Genomic DNA, 21,191 nt, shown 5'->3' with positions numbered 1-21,191 from the left:
CTCAAACCTTAGTATCACCTATCCTCTCACATTATCACTTAACATGTCGCGTGAAGATTATCAACCCATTACTGTGAAGTTTGATGGAACCAACTACAATCATTGGTCCTTCTTAATGAGGAGTTTTCTCAAGGGAAAAGCCATGTGGAGATATATTGATGGAAGAACCAAAAAGCCTGCAACTGGTGTCGTTATCACTGAGAAAGGAAAAGAAGATGGAGAAGAAACTGCTGAAAGCTGAGAAGTCAACAATCACAAGATATTAACCTGGATAAGCAACACAGTTGTAACTCCCATAAGCATGCAGCTTACGGGTTTTGAAACTGCTAAAGATGCATGGGACTTCCTTTCAAAGAGGTATACCCAAATTAATTTTGCTCAACGCTACAAGCTAGAACAAGATATCCGATCTATGAAACAACAAATAGAACAATATGTTTCAGATTTCCACTTTGTGATGTCAATTATATGGAACCAGTTAGCACTTATGGAACCCAACTGGACAACTGACATAGAGTTATGGCAGAAATACAGAGAAGAATCGCGACTAGTTCAGCTCTTAATGGCATTAAAAGATGATTTCGAGACTGTAAGAGCCTCAATACTGCATCGATCACCTCTTCCATCTGTAGAAGCTGCATTATCATAACTCATCACAGAAGAAACTCGGAAAAGAATCAAGCCTGATATACCAGCTGTGTTTGCAGCTCCTTCACGTGCAAACCTCAACAATCACTTCAATACACAGAAGACAGTTCGTGATTTTTCACAAACTCAATGCTACAACTGTAAGAAACCAGGTCACTTAGCCAAGAACTGCACTGTGACACCAGTGCAGAGTGGACCTCACACCTCAGGTTCTCAAAGAATCCAACAAGAATCAAGCTCTCCAATTCAGTGCAACTACTGCAAGGAACCAGGACATTCAGTATCAAACTGCACCTCACCATCTTCCAGAAACATGGGAGAACGAAGAAGGTTTAATGGAACTGGATATGTATCTGCACCATCCACTCATGCAGCACCTGCATCTATACCAAATAACCTAGATGACATACAAGAAATGCTCCAACAGGCACTTTCAATGGGCAACAATAACTCTACAGCAGCATCTGCACTATCTACTTCCACAGGTAGCTTTTCATATGGTTGGTTTCTTGACTCAGGTTCCTCTAACCATATGACATTTGATTCTAGCATATTTGAGCAGAAAAGTCCTATTACTATACCTACAATCCAAACTGCATATGGATCTGAACTAGCTGCCAGTCATATTGGTCAGATTAAAATCTCTGACAACATACATATATCTGATGTGTTGCTTGTTCCAAAGATAAGAATGAACCTTATATCAATTGGACAATTATTTAATCATGGATTTAACATTTACTCCTTCTATTTTGGCTGTGTGATACAGGATCCCAAGACAGAGAAGCTTGTTGGGATAGGCCGTAGAGTAGGAAGATTGTATCTTCTCGAAAGACTGGTTTCTCCTAGGCTGTCAAAGAGTGAGCTTGCCGCAACTGCAACTGCAAATTCCTTTTCTCAGTTTGTGTCTCCTTTTATGTCATGGCATTCTAAGTTAGGACATGTGTCCTTCTCTCGTCTCACTCATATGATAAATAGTGGTTTATTAGGAACTATTCAGGTTGATAAAGAACCTTATTGCATCTCATGCAAATTAGGAAAACAAACTGCTCTTCTGTCAAGCCTTTTGATCTCATCCACTCAGAAGTATGGGGAAAATCTCCTATTATTTCTAAGGGAGGAGCACTATATTATGTTATTTTTATTGATGATTTCTCTCGTTTTACCTGGATATATCTTTTCAGTTCTAGATCAGATTTTTTAAAAATTTACACAACCTTTTCTAGAATGATCAAGACCCAATTTGGAAAGACCATCAAGACATTCAGAGCTGATCAAGGAGGAGAGTATATATCAACTCCTTTCAGAGAATTCCTTCCAACAGAAGGTACCCTTCTCCAATTATCTTGCACTGAAACTCCACAGCAAAATGGTGTTGCAGCCAGAAAACACCGCCATATCATAGAGACAGCTAGAACACAACTTTTGTCAGCGTCAGTTCCTTCTAACTTTTGGGGTGAGTCAGTCCTGACTGCAGTCTACAACATAAACCGTATTCCATCCATAGTTACAGAAGGAATATCTCCATATGAACGGTTATACAACAAGAAACCAGATTACATTGAGCTTCGTGTTTTTGGGTCAACCTGCTTCGTTCTTCTTACTGAGAGAGAAAGAACCAAACTTAGCAAAAAGACTGCTATATGTGTATTCCTAGGCTATGGCATAGAACAAAAAGGTTATCGCTGCTATGATCCAGAGAGTCAAAGATTACGTGTTTCCAGACATGTTACATTCTGGGAGAATATACCCTTTTGGTCTCTCCCCACTAGTAAATCCCCCAACCTAGAACAGTTCTCCTATCTAGATCCTTTTGAGGATATATCTCAGTCCAATTCTCCATCAACATCCATTCAGTCCAATTCTCCATCAACATCCATTCAGTTTCCCTCCACAGATGTTACTCTTCTTGAAAATAGTGAAGCAATACAAGATCACTCTATGGTTAGTCCTGACGCAGCTTCTCCAGAAGGGGATCCTATATCTGATAATGTTACCTTACCAACACGAAATCGTCGACCACTAGTCAGGTTTGCAGACTATCATTGTTCATTATCATCGATTTTATATGTGCATGCACCAACTTCTTACAGGGAAGCATCTGTACTACCAGTCTGGCAACACTCTATGGATGAAAAATTAGTTGCCCACAAAGAAGCTCATACTTGGGATATGGTTGTGCTACCTCCAGGAAAGTATGTAATTGGAAGTAAATGGGTATATAAAATTAAAACTGACTCAGACGACAAGATAGTTAGATACAAATCCCGTCTAGTTGCTCAAGGATACACTCAGGAGTATGGTATAGACTATGAAGAAACATTTTCCCCTGTTGCCCGTATGACCACATTTCGTACTCTTCTTGTTGTTGATGTTGCTCGAAAATGGAGTCTACATAAAATGGATGTGAAAAATGCCTTTCTTCATGGAGATCTTCAAGAAGAACTGTATATGCGACCTCCACCTGGAATGTCTTACTCACCTAATCAAGTGTGTAGGCTCCGTAAACCTCTCTATGGACTCAAACAAGTACCTCGTGCTTGGTTTGAAAAGTTTTCCAATGCTGTTTAACGATTCGGGTTCACTCAAAGTGCATATGATTCAGCCATGTTTACTCGTTCAACTACAAGGGGTATGGTTATTCTACTCGTCTACGTAGATGATATGGTCATTACAAGTGATGACATGAAAGGCATTGATGCTCTTAAAACACATCTTAGTTCATGTTTTGAAATGAAGGATCTAGGCTCCTTACGTTACTTTCTTGGTTTAGAAGTTGATCACTCATCTGATGATTGTTTCATCTCTCAAGTAAAATATGCATCAGACATTCTTCAACGTGTTGGATTAACGGATAATAAAACTGCAGCCACACCTCTTGAATTGAACAGCAAGCTTAGTCCTTCTGATGGAAAACTTCTTTCTAATCCCACCTTGTACCGTCAGCTTGTGGGAAGTCTAAACTACTTAACTATTACTCGACCAGACATCAGTCATGCAGTGCATATAGTTAGTCAGTTCATGGCTGCTCCGCGATCCACTCACTATGCAGCTGTACTCAGAATCTTACGTTATATCAAAGGGACATTGTATCAAGGAGTTACGTTTTCATCCACTTCTGATCTCTGCCTTCGTGCATATTCAAATTCAGATTGGGAAAGAGATATTGCAGACAGACGCTCAACTACAGGCTATTGCATATTTCTAGGCAGTTCATTAATATCTTGGCGCAGCAAGAAACAAAACGTAGTTTCCCGCTCTAGTGTTGAAGCAGAGTATAGAGCTCTTGCACACTCAACCTCAGAAATTGTTTGGCTGCGATGGCTTCTAGAGGATATGGGAGTTACTCTGTCAGAACCAAGCCCACTGTACTGTGACAACAAGGCTGATATTCACATTGCTCATAATGATGTTTTTCATGAACGTACAAAGCACATTGAAATTGACTGTCATTTTGTACGTCATCATTACAAGAAACGGATCATCAACTTATCATTTGTTTCTTCTGAGCTGCAACCTGCTGATCTCTTTACTAAGGCGCTGTCTTCTGCGCGCCTCAAGCTCTTAATTTCCAAACTCAACATGTGCTCTATCCCATGTTGAGTTTGAGGGGTGGGGTATTACGAGATATATCCTGCAGATATACCATATCTGTAGATTCTAGCATATCTGTTGTATTTGTACATTACTTGTCGTGTAAGCCAAGTTATTTCCTGTTTTATCTCTGGTTCTTGTATATAAGACCAGGCACATGTAATTCGTTATTGTATCTTTTATCTCAATCCAATATATGTCAGAGGTAATACCTTGTTACTCCTCCTACCTGACATGATTATAGATCTTAGCAGATGAAGGCATAGGCTCCATGAGAAGGATTTGACTTCGCAAAGAAGAAAAACGATCATGTAACCCTTGTAAGAACTCCATGGCTCTGTCCTGATTGTGATTGTCAACGTAGTTTTTGCCGGCTCCACAAATACAAGGCTCAACATGACGAAAAATATCCAACTGATCCCAGAGAGACTTGAGTCTTGTGTAGTACATGGCCACACTGAGATTGTCTTGTTTCAGATTGGAGATAGATTGCTTTAATGCATACATCTTGGATGCATTGTGATGGGAGAAACGAGACTTGGTTTCCAGCCATTGTTCTCTTGCAGATGGAAAGTTCATTGTGCTTCCTCTGATTTCAGGATCAACAGAGTTTGAAATCCACCTCCCAACAAGATCGTCGCAACGCGTCCAGTGTGGAAGATCGACTGAACTTGTTGGCTTCTTTACCGTACCATCAATATAGCTGGTTTTTCCTTTTGCACTGAGTGCTTTCATCATTCCCCTACCCCAGGTGCAGTAATTATCGCTGGTTAGAAGGGGAGTGAATATCACAGATGTGGGATTGTCCGCTGGATGGACGTAATAGGGACTGCTGGGAGATAGTGCAGTATCCTTATAAGAGATGGTGTGAGGTTCCATTGTTTGAGGATCTGATTGAGTATCATCAACAACCATGGAGATGAAATTTCAGAGAAAAAAAAATAAACCCTAGCTATGATACCATAAACGAATATTGGTTTGAAGTCTCTCTCACAACTTGTAGAGATTGATTTCATTCATAGTATTTATATGGATTACATTAGGTTTAAAGATAGAAATACAAAGCAGAAATAAACTAGAGAATAGGTACATCAGTAGAACCGAGCTTTACAACAAGACTACATCTAAACAACTATAAAATAGGACTTCTTAGCAAAAGAATAGGAGGACCATGAAAGAGTATAACAACTTGTACTTATGTGAAATATGTATATACACGTGAGATTAAATAAGGTCCTCTTCACTCATTGTCAATTGATTTTGAGTTGGATGTCCGTATTTTAACATGGTATCAGAGATGTCTATTTGTGATGAGTTATTGATCGCGCCTTTACTCCGCGTCACCCGATTTATTGTTCACGTGTTAGACACAACGATGCTACACGTGAGGGGGCGTGTTGAGATTATTACTCCCACATTGTGTGGGTTACCTAAGATCTTGCATTTTATAACCCTTAGCGCCTCCACTCATTGCCAATTGCTTTTGAGTTGGGTGCCCGTATTCTAACACAAATTGAATTGACAGTTTCGTTAATTCGCGAATTGTTCATTATTTATTTATTTTTCCTACTTTAGGTTATTCGTATTTTATAAAGGGATTACCTGCTTGTACCCGCTAAAACCCCAGTTAATGGATCTGGTCGGGTTCGCAGTACGCATCATCGAAAGCAGTACTTATTACTGATTTAAAACAATATTGATTCTGACCTCTACATTGACCTATTACCCTAATCAACATGAATATGCAGGAAAAGTAAAAGCTGAATAAGTAAATGACACGGAGGAAATTGTGTGTTTCAGCCATGGCTTACATCCACGAAGATAAATGAGTTTGATTTTTTACTATGTGTGCTTGAGTCTTACAGAGTTCGATGAACTGTAGAGTAAGGAAATACAATTAATAGATATCTTCCTAATCCTAGATCTCCCCTCCCAAAAAACCAACTCCTTGTCACTCATCAGAGCTTTCTTTTTATAGAAGAATGATATGGTCCCACAACTTCTTCTCTAGTCACCTACCGCCTCGTCGCTGCCATGTTAATTCATCATTGAACCACAACTAACGGCTCTTCGTATGTAGTCGCGTTCTCTTCTTATCCTGACGCGTTGTTTCATACTGGTAAGTGGGGTGGTTGAATGCATTAAATGCTGAGTAGACCACCTCTGCAAGCGTGTAACTGTTTTTTACAGGTGGAAAATCTCATCGATAGCATGTGGACCCCTCCCAGCCATTCAGTTGAATTCACCTCGCGAACTACGAAAGTACTTTTTGAAGATTCTTGAAGGCCAAGTTTTGTAACCTATAAAAACAGGTATTAGGTCTTGTAAAGAAATCTATAAATAAAGGATACATAGTGTACTTATGGTTTAGTTTTCCTATTTAGTTTTATGTTTCCTATTTTAGCTTGGTTTCTGTTTGTATGTTGTTAAAGCATCTATAAATACAAGTTCCTCCATCCGGTATTTATTTTTATTTTTTGTGGGAATTTAGAGAAACCAAGCATAACCAAAATTTGTCTCAAAATTTATCCATCCATCCATCTTGCCCCAGAAGCCAAAAGCGTTACTTTTTTATTTTATACAAGTGAAACATTAGTAAGTCAAAATTTTAGTGTTACCTTTAACAATGAGTTTATCATCCAATGACAAGTACAATCAAGGGTTGGGCAAGAACCCTACTTCAAAAACAGTGCAAGAGGGGCAAAGAATGATGATGATGAAAAGCGTCCGGGAAAAATCCATAGAATCTCAGCTTATATTGCAAACCTCCATAGTAGGAGTTTAAATATTATATATATATATATATATGTATATATATATATATATACATATATGAGTGTTTAAGAACCAACGATGATCGTAATTCTAATGGGTTAACTTGTCAAAAGTGGCTTCAAATTCAGAGCAATTGTCATTATTCCTTACGGGAGTCACAAGAATATCCAAGAGCAAGTATGGCGAATGAGTAGAAAGATATAACTGAAGAAATTACCATAGTTCACTCTGGGATTTGTTTTAATTCAGTTTTGCAATATGTGTGGAGCTTATAGAAGTTTGTGGTGCGATACAGTGTGAGATTTATTTAGTGTGTAATTGTGGAAAATCCCACAACTACACCCTTGTAATGATAATAATACAAAGCTTAAGTCATATTGGTCAACCCAAACATTAATGATATTATTCACCATTTTGACACTTAAATGATCTTTCGAAACTCTTCTATAGTAAATGTATATTGCTCTTAAAGTGAATTCAGACTAAGATTTACACACAACAATAGAGAAATATAAAGATACAAACTAAATTCTAAAGTAAAACTTGTTTCTTTCTTTCTTTACTTAACAATTTCTTAGCCTATCTCTCTTAACATCTCTCTTTCTATCATTTCTGAGTCCTTATATAGGTAAATTTATTAATAGAAGACAACCATAATTCACGTGCAAGATCATAGTTGACTGATTTTGTTTCAATTTGTGTTACATGCCAGGCTTTTGGGAGCTATCCCTATCTGCCGCATTGTTTCTTGGTTATTCGCGCTTCTTCTAATGAAGTTAGTGATCGTGTTATCTTTGCCGCATGACTGTCTATTCGTGCTCCATTCTTATTCTCGCGTAACCACACTTCGTCTTATTTATGTCTTCGTGTTTAAAGTGAAATTTATATATTTGTCTTGTGAGATATTTAGTCCCTACATAGTGTCCTCTTTTAATCAGTAGTTGTTTTCAATTATTTCTTCCTGTAGAGTTTTTCAATTATATGTTTTCTTGTCTGTTTAAATAAGCTGGTCCATATGGTTGGTCATTCAGTCAATACCAAAGTCAATGACAGTACCCACCTTGGTTAGATGATCCTGAAATAAAAAATCAGTACTTTGATGCGCAATAAAAAATCAGCCATTTGATGCGTAAACTAGTGAAAAGATTCATGCAAAAAGTAATTTTGGCAAGGGCCATTAAATCCAAGATCATATATAAAAATTCACTGCCGTATATGTGGCCAAATTCGAAGAATATCTTACCAATAAACCATTATTTTTCTGATCACGATTAAAATCTCCCCTTCTTTAAATACCCGCGTAACCCACAACAAAGAATTTTATTAATAGAGAAGAAATGTTACAGAAAGTGGAGGAGAAAAGGGGAAGAAAGAAAAGATGGTCTGAAGCATTGCTGCTCCATATGACAAAAAAAGTTCAGTAGGTTCAAGGCCAAGTTGGTCAAGAGCCTAAACCAACAAGACCGCCCCAAAAAGAGGATATCCTGAACTAACAAAGACTAGCTACTGCTTATTAACTACAAGACCCCAGTTATAACAAAGACTAGTCCAATACAAGTGCCTTAATCTTTATAATCAAATTTTCTTGCGAGTATTTGGAGAGTCGGAGTCTCGAGAAATGCACTTATTTCTTTGTTTCCACACTCCCCAAACGTAAGCAAAGGGTAGCAACTCCCAAAGCGTCTCTTTTGCACTGATCTCACAAAACTCCGGCAAAACAAAAACAGCAACTCTTGTTTTTGTTATATAGGTTTTGCACTGATCATTCATCCATCTCTATATCTCAGATTTTCCCTATGTCACATAACAAGAATTCTCCCTACCAACTAGGGGTCATTTCCTACGTTGCATCTCAAAACTTTTTAAATTTTGCTGGGTATGAATGAATTTTCCTGTGAACTAAAAGTCTTGGTTCTCTCAGCATTCCAGGCACCGGTTGAATCCTGATCACGATGGGTTCCCATGATTCGGGGAGATCTGTTCAATCATCCCCTCCAACTCCAAGTAGACCTGAGTTCTGACAGCCTACCATTTTTTCGGCCAGTGTCTCTGTCTCAAGGGAGTTAGAGACTCAGCGTACTTCGTCTAGCAATACATATGTTGATTCCCATCCCTTAACTCATTTAGAGCCTCGATGTACTTCGTCTAGCAACGACTTGTTGAAGCCGGATTTTGCTTCAATGTTCGAAGGTCTTGATTCTTCCACAAGACAATCCGTGGAAAGGGCCATGGATCCAGCAACAGACCGGTACCCTGGTGAAATTACCAATTGCCACCGATACTCAAGATCTTCATGGGAATGTTGTATCAGAAAGCGACAAGCATCCCTGGGGTTATAAGGTAATCAACACACGTATCGCTTTCTGATACAACAATCCCATGACAATCTTGAGTACCAGTGGCAATTGTTAATTCTGTTGTCAAGATTGTTTTTGGATATTGTCCTTGCTTTCTGCGTCTATCTTCTAATAGTCGCGGGTGATTTTTCAGCAGGCTGCTCTTCGTGTCGAGTGGTCTTATGATGCAATGATTGATAGCCAGACTCGCTCGAGCCAAGAAAGCAGAGGAACAAGTACATATTGTTCGCTGCTAATTAGGCGCATGCCAAGCCTGTCTACAAGAGGAACGGAAATCAAAGGAGCAAGTTGTCCACTTTCAATTAGGCGCAATCCAATCGTCAGATGAGGAAAGCAATTGAGGATGCAAGTTGATCAGGCGCGAGAAGATATTAGCAAATTCGTGTCTAGCCATTGTAAAATGTTTGGAATCCATTTTTTCATGAGGTACTGTTCGGTGTTGATTAACATCTTCTCAGTTCTGTGTCGTTCGGTGCTAAATATCCTCTCGCGCCTGATCAACTTGATCAGCTTGGATTGAGCCTAATTGGAAATGGACATCTTGCTCCTTTGACTGTCCTTCCTCTTGTAAAGAGGCTTGGCATGCGCCTAATTTGCAGCGGACAATATGTACTTGTTCCTCTATTTTATTCGCTCGAGTCTCGCTGTCAATCATCGCATGGTATGACCACTCGGCACGGAGAGCGGCCTGCAGGAAAATCACTCAAGACTATTAGAGCAGCCTGCACCTGCTGTCCTAAGGATCAAAGAACTGGAGGGGGAACTTGCTGCTGTTGAGCGAGAGCCAGCTGGAACAATTGAGTGCTGACACAGTGAAACGAAGATTAACACGGACTTGGAAGCTGACATTCACGGCCCCTTGAGCATCCACTTGGGCGTTATTTCTGAGAACATGACATGCGAACCGTTTTACAAGAAGCTGTTAAATTCTACTATCACCGAAGATGTGCCTTGCACGGAATGCTATCTGTCAATTGAGAAGACTAGCTAACCTTGGGACTGAGTGTATCCTGAATCATATTACCTTAACTAAACTGGGTCATCAAATAACATTTAGCAGTATAAACCCTAAGCAAAAATCTTTTTCATTAAGAAATTCTTAATTAGGGTTTCCAGAACTTCTTTAGTTTGACAAAAAACACCCCTTACACTCCCCTACCTCTGCAATCTCTATCCATCCATGGTAGAGAAAACGATACATAGTGAATTTACGGTCTAGTTTTCCTGTTTTAGCTTGGTTTCTGTTTTTTGTATAGAATTATTGTTCAAGCATTGTAACCCCTCATATACATCTATAAATACATGTTCTGCACGTCTTCTGGTTTTATTTCAATTTAGAGACACCAAGCAAGCATAACCATAATCTGCCTCGAAATCAGAACTTTGGCGCTACCTTAACAATGAGTTTATCAACCAAAAACAAGTATAACCAAGAGTTGGGTAAGAACCATAATTCAGTGCAAGAAAGGGCAAAGAATGATAGTGATGAAGACCGTACGGGAAAAATCCATAGAACCTCAGCTTCTATCGCAAACCTCCCTAGTAAGAGTTTAAATCTTATATTTGAGTGTTTAGGAAGTAGCAGTAGCGATCGTAATTCTTTTGGATTAACATGTCATAAGTGGCTTGATATTCAGAACAACTATCATAAGTCCTTATGGGAGGGTATGGTGAATGAGGAGAAAGATATTACTGAAGAATTACCATAGATAACTCTGGAGTTGGTTTTAATTTCAGTTTTGCAATATGTGTGGAGCTTATAGAAGTTTGTGGTGCAATACTATGTGAAATTTATTTAGTCAGTAGTTGTTTTTAATTGTTTCTTCCTTCAGTTTAAAATCCAGTGCAACCATATGAGTTTGCTATTGCTGACTACTTTCTTTAGTTTGATATATTCCAATAAAATTTTAGTGTTTAGTTTGTCTATTTGCACGAAGTTTTTCTTCTGCAATTCAAATTTGGGTTCGATTCTTGAAACATAATTGAGCAACCAGAATTTTCTTTGCAAAAATGCCTGCACAGTACATGAATTTAATTTTCTTCTCTTGTTTCCTTCATCTGATCGGGTGAATACCCCAAGCCATTGACAGTATACAAGTACCAGTACTGTCAATAAGATAATAAATATAAAAAATTAGTAAATACTGAGAGACGGTTTAGATAGCTAGAATATTGTACACAGTAAATGCCATTAAGATCCCAAGATATATATTCTTATCGAGTTTTGGTTTGCAGTAGTTAGACGTACTCGTCAACAACAATGAGAACCTGTATATTTGGCAAGGTCATCAGTTTTCAAAGCTTTAAACTCATATCCAAAAATTCACTGCCATATATATGCACTGTATCTAAAGATTTAAGGTTGATAAATGCTATATCTGAAAATCTTAATGAGACCAAGTAAGAAGAATATCTTACCAGTAAACTTTCTGATCACGATTGAAAGCTACCATTAGTGCACCAAATTCATTGTTTCTTTCCTTTTAGTTCCATATTAAAACTTGAATATATTCCTAATTAAGTGTCAATTCACCCCTTTAAATACTCTTAAAAGAAACAGCAACACCAGTTTTGTTATAGGTTTCACAAATTTTGCACTGATCATCAATCTCTCTATGTCGTATAACAAAAAATCTCCCTACCAGCCCACTATGGGTCCTTCAGTAAGGAACAACACTGCATCTCAAAAACTTTTTAATTCCCTATTTGAAGGCCTTGCTCCGTCCTCTAGAAATCCGTGGAAAGGGCCATGGATCCAGAAACTAGCTGCATTCTACTTATTAGTGTGGTTTTTGCATGCTCTACGTGCCAGGTGGATCGATTACGAGATTCTGAGCAAAGAAAGCAGTGGAACAAGTACGTCTTCTCCGCTGCCAATTAGGTATAATCCATGGCGATAATTGGATTGTACGTGTCTTCACCTAATTGCCGGTAGAGAATATGTACTTGTTCCTCGGCTTTCTTTGCACAATCTAGGCCTATTTTTTTAGGCTTTCGACGGATTAGAATGGAATTTCATAATCGCTGTATTGAAATATATGAGTTTCTAAAGATGCTTGCATCTCTTTTGATTCTTATGATGTTCTAGAGAATTGTATCCCCCGGAGAGATACTTTCTGACTACGGTTATCATGCAAGGTGACCTTTTGTTACCAACCATTTTTATTATGTGCAGCGAATCTCTTTCTGAGTTACTTCTAGTTCTACTTGCTCAGCGAATCTCTTTCTGTATTCTTCTAAATTCTAACATTCTAGTGCTTTTTGTTGCAGGATGCTATCCGTGCCAGGTGGTCTTATGATGTGATGATCATTGATAGTGAGAAAATTGATGGACAAACACATGATCTCCACTCCCAACAATCGAAGTCCCTAGAGAAGGAAAGGAAATTGAGGAAGCAAGCTGGTCAAAGAATTATGGGCCACCTTGCTGCTGTCGAGCAACAGCGAGCTGGACTGGAGAAAGGCCGTGCTGAGACTGACATCCCGAATGCAAGGAACGATTTTTTGGGATCATGGTTTTATGGGGACCATGGTTTTATTTTGGGTAAAAACATTAGAAGTAAATCTAGGCCACCCCTTATCTGGATATTTATATTAATACCTAAATTACCCTCCTGATTAATTTTGGGTGATGATTAGTTAGTGTTAATAATAGTTAGTGTAATGATTAGTGAGATTAAAAAATCAGATGGTTTTTTTTAAAGAAGTAGAATTATTGAGAGAGTAAAGTTAAAGAAGATGAAGAAGGAAAACATGAAAAACGATGGATTTTACCAACCACAACCGGAGGAAGGGTATTCAGGTATCCAGGTGTGCTTCAAACTTAGATAATGTTGGTTGAATTGTTCCAAACTTTCAAAAAAAATGAAAATTTTTATGTAGATTTGGGTCAGTTCGGTTACCATACGTCAAGAACATGTAACCGAACACACCTGAAAGTGTAGTTCGGTTACGTTTTCCAAACACGCAGGTTACCGAACTCGCTCGTTAATGGAGGTTTTGGTCGTACAGTGTAATGTTCGGTTACCTAGGATAAAATGGTAGGTAATCGAACTTTGAACTTAACAATTTATTTGGGTACATCTTGTGTGTTCGATTAGTTCGCAAACTTCAACGCAACCAAGTTCCCAACCGAACTGCATGTTAAAAGTAACCTAGTGTTAGAAGTTCGGTTGGTTCGCAAACTTCAACATATTTTGCGAATCAACCGAACTGGGCTTATATATGCATATATGCAATTAGGCAAACGTTCGGCTACTACGAAATTTATTTCTTGGCGAATTAGGTAGAGTTCGGTTACGAAGTTTCAAAGGTAGAGTTCGGTTACGAAGAAAACTTAACATTTTTGTGAACTGACCGAACTTGTGGACTTCTCATTATTTTTAAAGTTCGGTGATATCTTTATTTTGTGAAGGAACTGAACTTATGGACTTCTATTGTTCTAATACAAGAAATTCGGTTAAAAGTATTTTTTGCGAATCAATCGAACTCTATTGGCTAATTTCGGTTACTTTGTAGTTTTAAATTTTTTTGCGAAAAATCGAACTTTATTGGCTAAGTTCGGTTATTTTGGAACTCAAGATAGTGGCCACAACAACACAGTTCGGTTAGACTGGATTTTTTTTTCGGTTCTAAGGGTGGAGTTAGGTTACTTTGTAGTTTTAAAATTTTTTGCGAAACAACCGAACAGAGAGTTCGGTGACTTAGTTTTAAATCCAATGGAACCGAACTGTTCTTCGTGTTCTTCATTTTCAAGAAGTTCGGTTAGTAAACTAGGGTTTTTTGGAAAATCGGCCTAACCGAACATGGATCTGTAACTCCTACTAAAACCCTATTTTGATGATTTCTATTCGATTGAAGCAATCAAAATCAAATTAAAGTGAAGGGTTTGTTGGAAAATACCTCCGGAGTGGTCCCATGGCAGAATCAGGCTGCGGCTGGCGTCTTTTATACTCGATAAAATTATCATGTAACAGAACTTAATTTTGATTGCATTGATGTTGTTACATTTCTTAAATAGGAGGTGGTGGTGGTGGTGGTGGGAGGAGGTGGTGGTGGTAATCCGTGGTTGGTGGTGGTGATAATCGGAGGTGTTGGTGGTGGTAATCGGCGGTGGTTGGTGGTGGTGGTGGTAATCGGTGGTTGGTGGTGGTGATAATCGGAGGTGGTGGTGGTGGTGGTAATCGGCGGTGGTGGGCGGAGGTGGTGGAAGGAGGTGGTGGTTATATATATATAGGTGGTTATTAGGTTGGTTTTAAATTAAATTAGGTTAAGGATAGGTTAGTCATTTCAACGTTTTAAGACACCCCTTATCACTATAGGGAATGTGGCCTAATAAAATTATGGTCCCCTCAAAAAAACCATGGTCCCTAAAAAATCATATAATGCAAGGGAGTGATGGCGTGTAACATTTGATGAAGGTTCACGCGGGCTTGGAAGCTGATGCTGATGGGCCTGTGAGCATTCACTTGGGCATTATTAACCTTCACCGAATGTTCCACTCCAGCACGCTCTTGCTTTCAGGGTGTCGGCAAGGGAAAAAAAGAACATATAAAAAAATGGGAAAAAATAAAAAATAAAATGGTACATCGTTCTGGAACATAATTTGTTGTCTTTAAGTATGCTTTAAATATTTCTGTGTTCGAGAGAGTGTCTTTCTACGATGTCCCTGAAAATAATGTGTTGTGTTATGCCTGACACATTTATCTTATACTTTTGAAAGTAAATATTTTTCGTATATGTAGAAAGTGATGTTATAGAAATAACTCAAAAATTGGTTAAAATAAATATTCTTATGTGACAAAAAATTGTTGTATTATAGCGCATTATGTGGTGTTTTATGCATGTTATGTCGTACTTTCTTAGCGTGTTGTGCCTTGATGTGCCATCTGATTATCCGTGCCACGTGGTGTGCTGCGCCAATGTGTCGATTAGTCTGTCTCATGCAAGCACATGACGCTCACATTTTGTGTCTTGCTGGGCTAACTAATGGGTTGGGTTGGGCTTAAATTTCAATGTGTTGGGCTGGCGCGACCCAATTTACACCTCTACTGTACAAGCAAGGCTAGTGGAGGTTTGGGTATTAAAAACCATCACAAATTCAATTTTTCTATTCTGATTAGCTTGCACGGAGACTCACTGAAAATCCTGGTAAACTTTGGTATACTTTTTCTAAATGTAGTAGATACAGTTTTCAAAGACTCGCCCTTAAAATTATTAGAAAAAATCCAACAAATCCTGGGTTTGGAATAGTATTGTAAAGGTATTGATGTTATAAAAGATTCATGGTTGGGAGATTGTTAGAGCACTGCTCGGTCGAACTCGTAAGCGTTGCTGTCTCAAGCTTATTTGTCAAGTTTAGTTGCCAAAACTATAAGTCTTGATTTCTAATCTACTTATAGCTAAGTCTCGCATTAGGATGATAAGTGTAGTTGAGCATTAAAATTCACGCCGTTCATCGATTGAAGACGAAGAACTACTAAGGGGAGCTGGAGGAAATTCATCAACAAAAGATATGTGGAGAGCTGAACTCATCTATCACTCAAAAGTCTATCTACTCTATCTCCTATTTGAGACAAAAGTCGTATAGCTATATAGACTTCGATTATACACATTTGATATTTCGAGATCAGTTTAACTCGCTTACGTATTTATCGAAATATGTGTTGGTAAGCATTCGATTTAACCAAGTTCATCTTATACTCTTGACGAAAGTCAAAAGATGATCATGTGAAAATCGTCCGGTAACATCGTACATGATTTGTGTGAGGCAGTCATTTGATGTAGACTCGGAATGTTTCGTATTGATCATTCGATCACTTGAAAATTTATTTGAAGCTAATAGTTTATGTGAAACAGCTATTGTCGTCTTCCGAGAATGTTTCAATGGTTGAAATGAGAGTTTAGAACAATTAGATACACAGTATGCGTACTTGTATATGTGTAATTCAAGTCTGTGAACCATGGTATGCATACTCGTATGCGTACTGGTTGGTTTAGTAGAGGTCCGGGAACTAAGTACGCATACCAGTAAACGTACTGGAGTGAGGTTCAAGTTCCGAAACTTTGTTGAGTTTGGTGGTATGCGTACCCGTTTGCATACTGGCGAACCCAAACTTAGTCCGGCCACTAAGGTATGCGTACCCGTTTGCATATTTGAGTGGGTTATGTTCTAGAATCGGTTTGTTCATGAACTAATACATTTATAAAATCGATTTTGCTTCAATCGTGTCTTGTATACTTCCATGAGAATATAAATTATTAAACAACTCTAGAACTAGTTTCATTTGAGTCATTATAACTAGTTATGGTTAAGATGAATAGGATTGATATGAAAGTGTTCATATGGATAACATCGGTTAACTATTGTTGATCCAACAAAGGTGTACACGTTTAGGCACGGTTACTCATATCTAAATAAAGTCACTTTTCGTTTGTGTGTAACAAGCTAAGTTCGATCTAACAGTTGAAAGATATTAGCTTGAGTCTAATCAGGTTTTCATCTAACGATGAATATTGAATGCTTTTTACCAAGGTAATATTTATTGCAAACCCTGATTTGAAGACTATATAAAGGAGAACTCTAGCAACTGAGAATCCTAATCCCCGCACCTTTTGTGTGATACTAGTTGCGACTAGAGTCGATTCTCTTTTAACCTTAGGTTTTTCCAAAACCCTGTAGGTTAACGACTTGAAGACTTCATTGGGATTGTGAAGCTAGACCCAATTATTTTCTATGTAGTTGTGTGTTATGATCTTGTTGTTTTCTATCGTGATTGAGTACTATCTTCTCTAAGATTTGCTCGAGATTTAACCTCCGATATGAAAGATAAAAAGTAGTCACAAACATCTTCATCTCATCGTTTGTGATTCCACAATATCTTGTTTTCTATTGTTAGGTGATTAATATTTCTAGGCTGTTCTTCGAGAATATTAGTCTGGTATATCAATTGGTTCTTGTTCACCTTGATTTATCAAAAGATGAAACAAAAACTCATAGGTATATCTGTGGGAAACAGATTTATCTATTCAATAGACTTTTCAATGTGAGACGGATTGGTTTATCAAGTCTTCGACTTTGGGTCGTAGAAATTCTTAGTTTTGGGTGAGATCAGCTAAGGGAATCAATTGCATAGAGTGCTGCTGGGATTCAGAGACATAAGGAGTGCAATTGTACCTTGATCAGTGTGAGATTGGTTAGGGCTCAACTACATTCCAGTCCGAAGTTAACTTGGAGTAGGATAGTGTTGTAGCGTCTTAATACAGTGTGGTGTTCAAATATGGACTAGGTCTCGGGGTTTTTCTGCATTTGTGGTTTCCTCGTTACCAAAACTTCTGGTGTCTGTGTTATTTCTTTTCCGCATTATATTTGTTTATATAATTGAAATATCACAGGTTGTGCGCAAGTTCAATCAATTGTGAATCCAACCTTTGCTTGTTAATTAAATTAATTGACACTTGAATATTGGTTTTTGATACCGTCCAAGTCATTTCTTAAATTCAATCGGGCTCGCAAGTTCCTATTTGTTTGATTGCAGATTGAATTGTGAAATTGAGATATAACTCTTTGATATACTTTTCTTAAGATTGAGTGTGACTGTCTAGTTGATTCTCTTGAAAGTATATTGGAGTTAGTCCATACAGATTGCTAAGCAAAATATTGGGTGTGGTTGTCATACCCCCTCTTTTTCAATTGATATCGGAGCAGGCAAACACGTTTAAGACCTTATAAGTCTATGTTTGTAGCGATCTGACTCTATGGACAGAAATGTTATCTTTATAAACGTACCGCCAGTCTTCGATGGCTCGAATTACTTGTGGTGAATTTTTGTGCGTTCCTTTCTTCAAGCGCGTGATTTTCAATCATGGGTTTACGTTGTTAATGGCTATTCTCCTCCGGTTGTTACAATAGGCAATGTAATGTTCCAAAGGATATCGGTGATTATGATGATGTCGAGATTCTTGCTGCAAAGCAAAATTCTGACGGATTGAGTGCAATCATCCATGTCATTACCCCATATCTTCAGCACCATGTGACTACCGCATCTCGGTCTAAAGATGCTTGGGACATCTTAGAAACCGTATTTAAAGGAAATACCTGTAAAAAATAAGCTAGGCTTTAAAACCTAAATTCTAATTGGGAAAACCTTCATATGGTAGATGAAGATTCATTTGATGAGTTTAATCACAAAGTGTCCGAAATTTTTAATGCATCTTTTATGTTGGGTAAAACCATTCCTGAAAAAGACATTGTGATGAAAATTCTAAGATCATTACCATCTAGATACGATTCTAAGAAAAATGCCATCGTTGAAGGAAATAACCTTGATGCGCTTTCCAGAAATACTCTTGTTGGGAAGTTAAAGATCTTTGATCATGAGCATGTATCCAAATCTGGAAAGGATATTGCTTTCAAAGCACAAAAGAACCCTAAATTACTTGATAAAAATAAAAGTGTTGGCATCTCTAAAAATGATCCTTCCGAGACTGATTCATCAGATGAAGATCTTGACAAGTCAGTCACTTTGATCACAAGACAGTTTATAGATCTTCTTTTGAAGAGAAGTAAACGGTTCACTAGAGATAAACCTAAGTCATCAGTTAAACCTCATTATCGTGTTCCTCCTAAAAACAGGGATACTGACGATACTAATGACGAGGATATGCCCCAATGCTTCAAGTGTAAAGCTTTTTGGTCATTTTTCAAATGAGTATCCAAATCGTAGAAAATACAATGGAAACAAAGGTCTTGCTGCAACTCTTGATGAAATGTCTGATCACTATGATTCTAATGAAGACGAAAAATCAAGAGTTGCACTCCTATGTGGAAATATTTATTTTGACAATTGTCGCAATACATATATCAATCTCGATATTCTTCCGGGAGAAACTTCAACCACCTTGGAGGATAAAATGGATTTCTCTTTGTCTACTGAAAATTTTGTTTCTAATTTTTCAGGTTTTACCATTTTTCTAGCATCCTACACAGCCATGGCGTCTGAACAATCCTCCACATTGACATGTTCGTATTATACTCTCAAGGTTCATGAACTCTCCGAATGTTTCAAGTACAAACATAAGATAAGATATGTCAACAAACTTCAACTAAGAGCAAATCGATTAGCAAACAAGCTCAAACTTGTTCAGAAATCGTCTGAGGTATGTAATCTCATCTCTTCCCCGAAGAAGTTCCAAACAAAAATTTAAACCACTGGAGAAAAGAATACGGTCTAAACAGTCTGTGAAACAGGGTTCCAAGAATTCCTTCAAGAAGTTTATGGTGGACAGATTATTGTTCACCCCACCACAACTTAAATGTGTTGGTCGTGTATCTTGTCTCATGTTCCTGGTTCAAAAGAGACAAGGGTTTGTACACTTCAGGCTTTAGGAAAAGAGAAAAAGAATTTTTCATGTTTTGTTTCTTCTTTTTGGTCTTATTTTCACCATTTTTGAATTCTTCCATCTTTTCATATCTAATTGATATTGAAAGGACTTTACTCAGTTTGATCACACAAAGAGGGTTAAGATCGACAATTATGCTTTCTTTAGGGTTTTAAGTTTTGCGTACCTGCATCCTTTAGTGCATAAAGGTTTTCTAACCCTACATTCATTTTTCCTTCTCTGAAAACTGTTTTTATCACAAGATTGCTTGTTGAGTCTGATTTGTGAATTCATCTCACAATCTCATACTAGTATGGAGAATCCAAGCATTATTTCTTCTGGTGGAAAAGATGTTAATATGATTGTTAAGCCATCAATCATGAAGGAAAAAGATAAGTCTCATGTACCTTCAACTTTGAAAATAAAAAGGAGGAATGTGAGGAAACCAAGACTTCTTCCTTCTAATTATAAAGAAGTTTTATGGGGTTCTTGAAGATTTGAAGGAAATGATAAAGGAGATTCAGAAAATAAAGGTTATTGTTTTGAAGACTCTCGAAATTCAGAAGGCCCTGGTTCGGCATCAGTCTAGAAGGTTTGTTGGAATTGACTCCTTTCTTCATGAACCTTATGTTCCTATGACTGTTGACGACAAGGAGTTCGAGGACGATAAGATTTTTTTAGAGGCCTTAATATCTAGGAAGCTTCTTATGATAATTTATTCTTGTGCTTTAAGAAGGATAATTAGAGTTCGGAATAGCAATTATTGTGAGTACACATAGTTATTTCCAACAATTTTCATCTTGCAATGTTTTTAGATATATTTATTTAAATTCTAAAGTTTATTTGGGAGATGATTTTTGCAGTATTAATCTTTATGGTTTTATATATTGCAACTTGTTATGTAATATGTGTGTTTGCGTCCGTGAACTATGATTGTCCCATATTTTCTCAAACGTTAAGTCTATCATATATATGTCTTTATGCAAATATTGATAAAAGATAGAACGAACATTTGACAACAAAAATGAAGCCTATTATGTCATTATGCAAATATTGATGGATGATAGGATGAACTTTTTTTTACAAAGATTAAGTCTATTACATGTCTATATGAAAATATTGATGAAAAATAGAATGAATCTTTGAATATTCCGCAGTATTGGTCTTTCCCTGATCCACATCTTTGTGTAAGTACTGTGTGGCTCCATAAGTTCTCATATGTTGAGCATTTCCGATTAAATTACTCATGGGTTCTCTTGTGGTTAATTTAATTAAGTATTTTGGATACAAATTCATGTTTCATGTGATTTGTTATTGTCCAAAGAAATCCTTCTTTTCTTGTGAAAGTAAGGTCACTCTTGTTTTTCTTTCGGGAATGACATTTTATACGGAAAAGTTTTAATTAAACTTGTGCTTAATTGCCAAATCTTTGTGGGG

General features: G+C 37.6%; 1 protein-coding gene across 1 annotated transcript; it reads left to right on the top strand.

Annotated features, from left to right (window-relative positions):
• The first annotated feature begins 3,255 nt into the window (after nucleotides 1–3,255).
• Nucleotides 3,256–4,251, top strand: LOC113344805 (uncharacterized mitochondrial protein AtMg00810-like). Its single transcript, XM_026588715.1, has one exon. It carries the CDS (start codon nucleotides 3,256–3,258, stop codon nucleotides 4,249–4,251), a length of 996 nt encoding a protein of 331 aa, XP_026444500.1.
• Nucleotides 4,252–21,191: the final 16,940 nt, after the last annotated feature.

The sequence above is a fragment of the Papaver somniferum genome, unplaced genomic scaffold, assembly GCF_003573695.1.
Source record: "Papaver somniferum cultivar HN1 unplaced genomic scaffold, ASM357369v1 unplaced-scaffold_8, whole genome shotgun sequence".
Classification (NCBI taxonomy): Eukaryota; Viridiplantae; Streptophyta; class Magnoliopsida; order Ranunculales; family Papaveraceae; genus Papaver; species Papaver somniferum.
The sequence above is the reverse complement of the archived record's forward strand: the minus strand, read 5'-3'. Positions and strand labels throughout refer to the sequence as shown.

Excerpts from the sequence above, each read along its gene's own strand:
- LOC113344805 (XM_026588715.1), top strand. The coding sequence starts at position 3,256 with ATGTTTACTCGTTCAACTACAAGGGGTATGGTTATTCTACTCGTCTAC.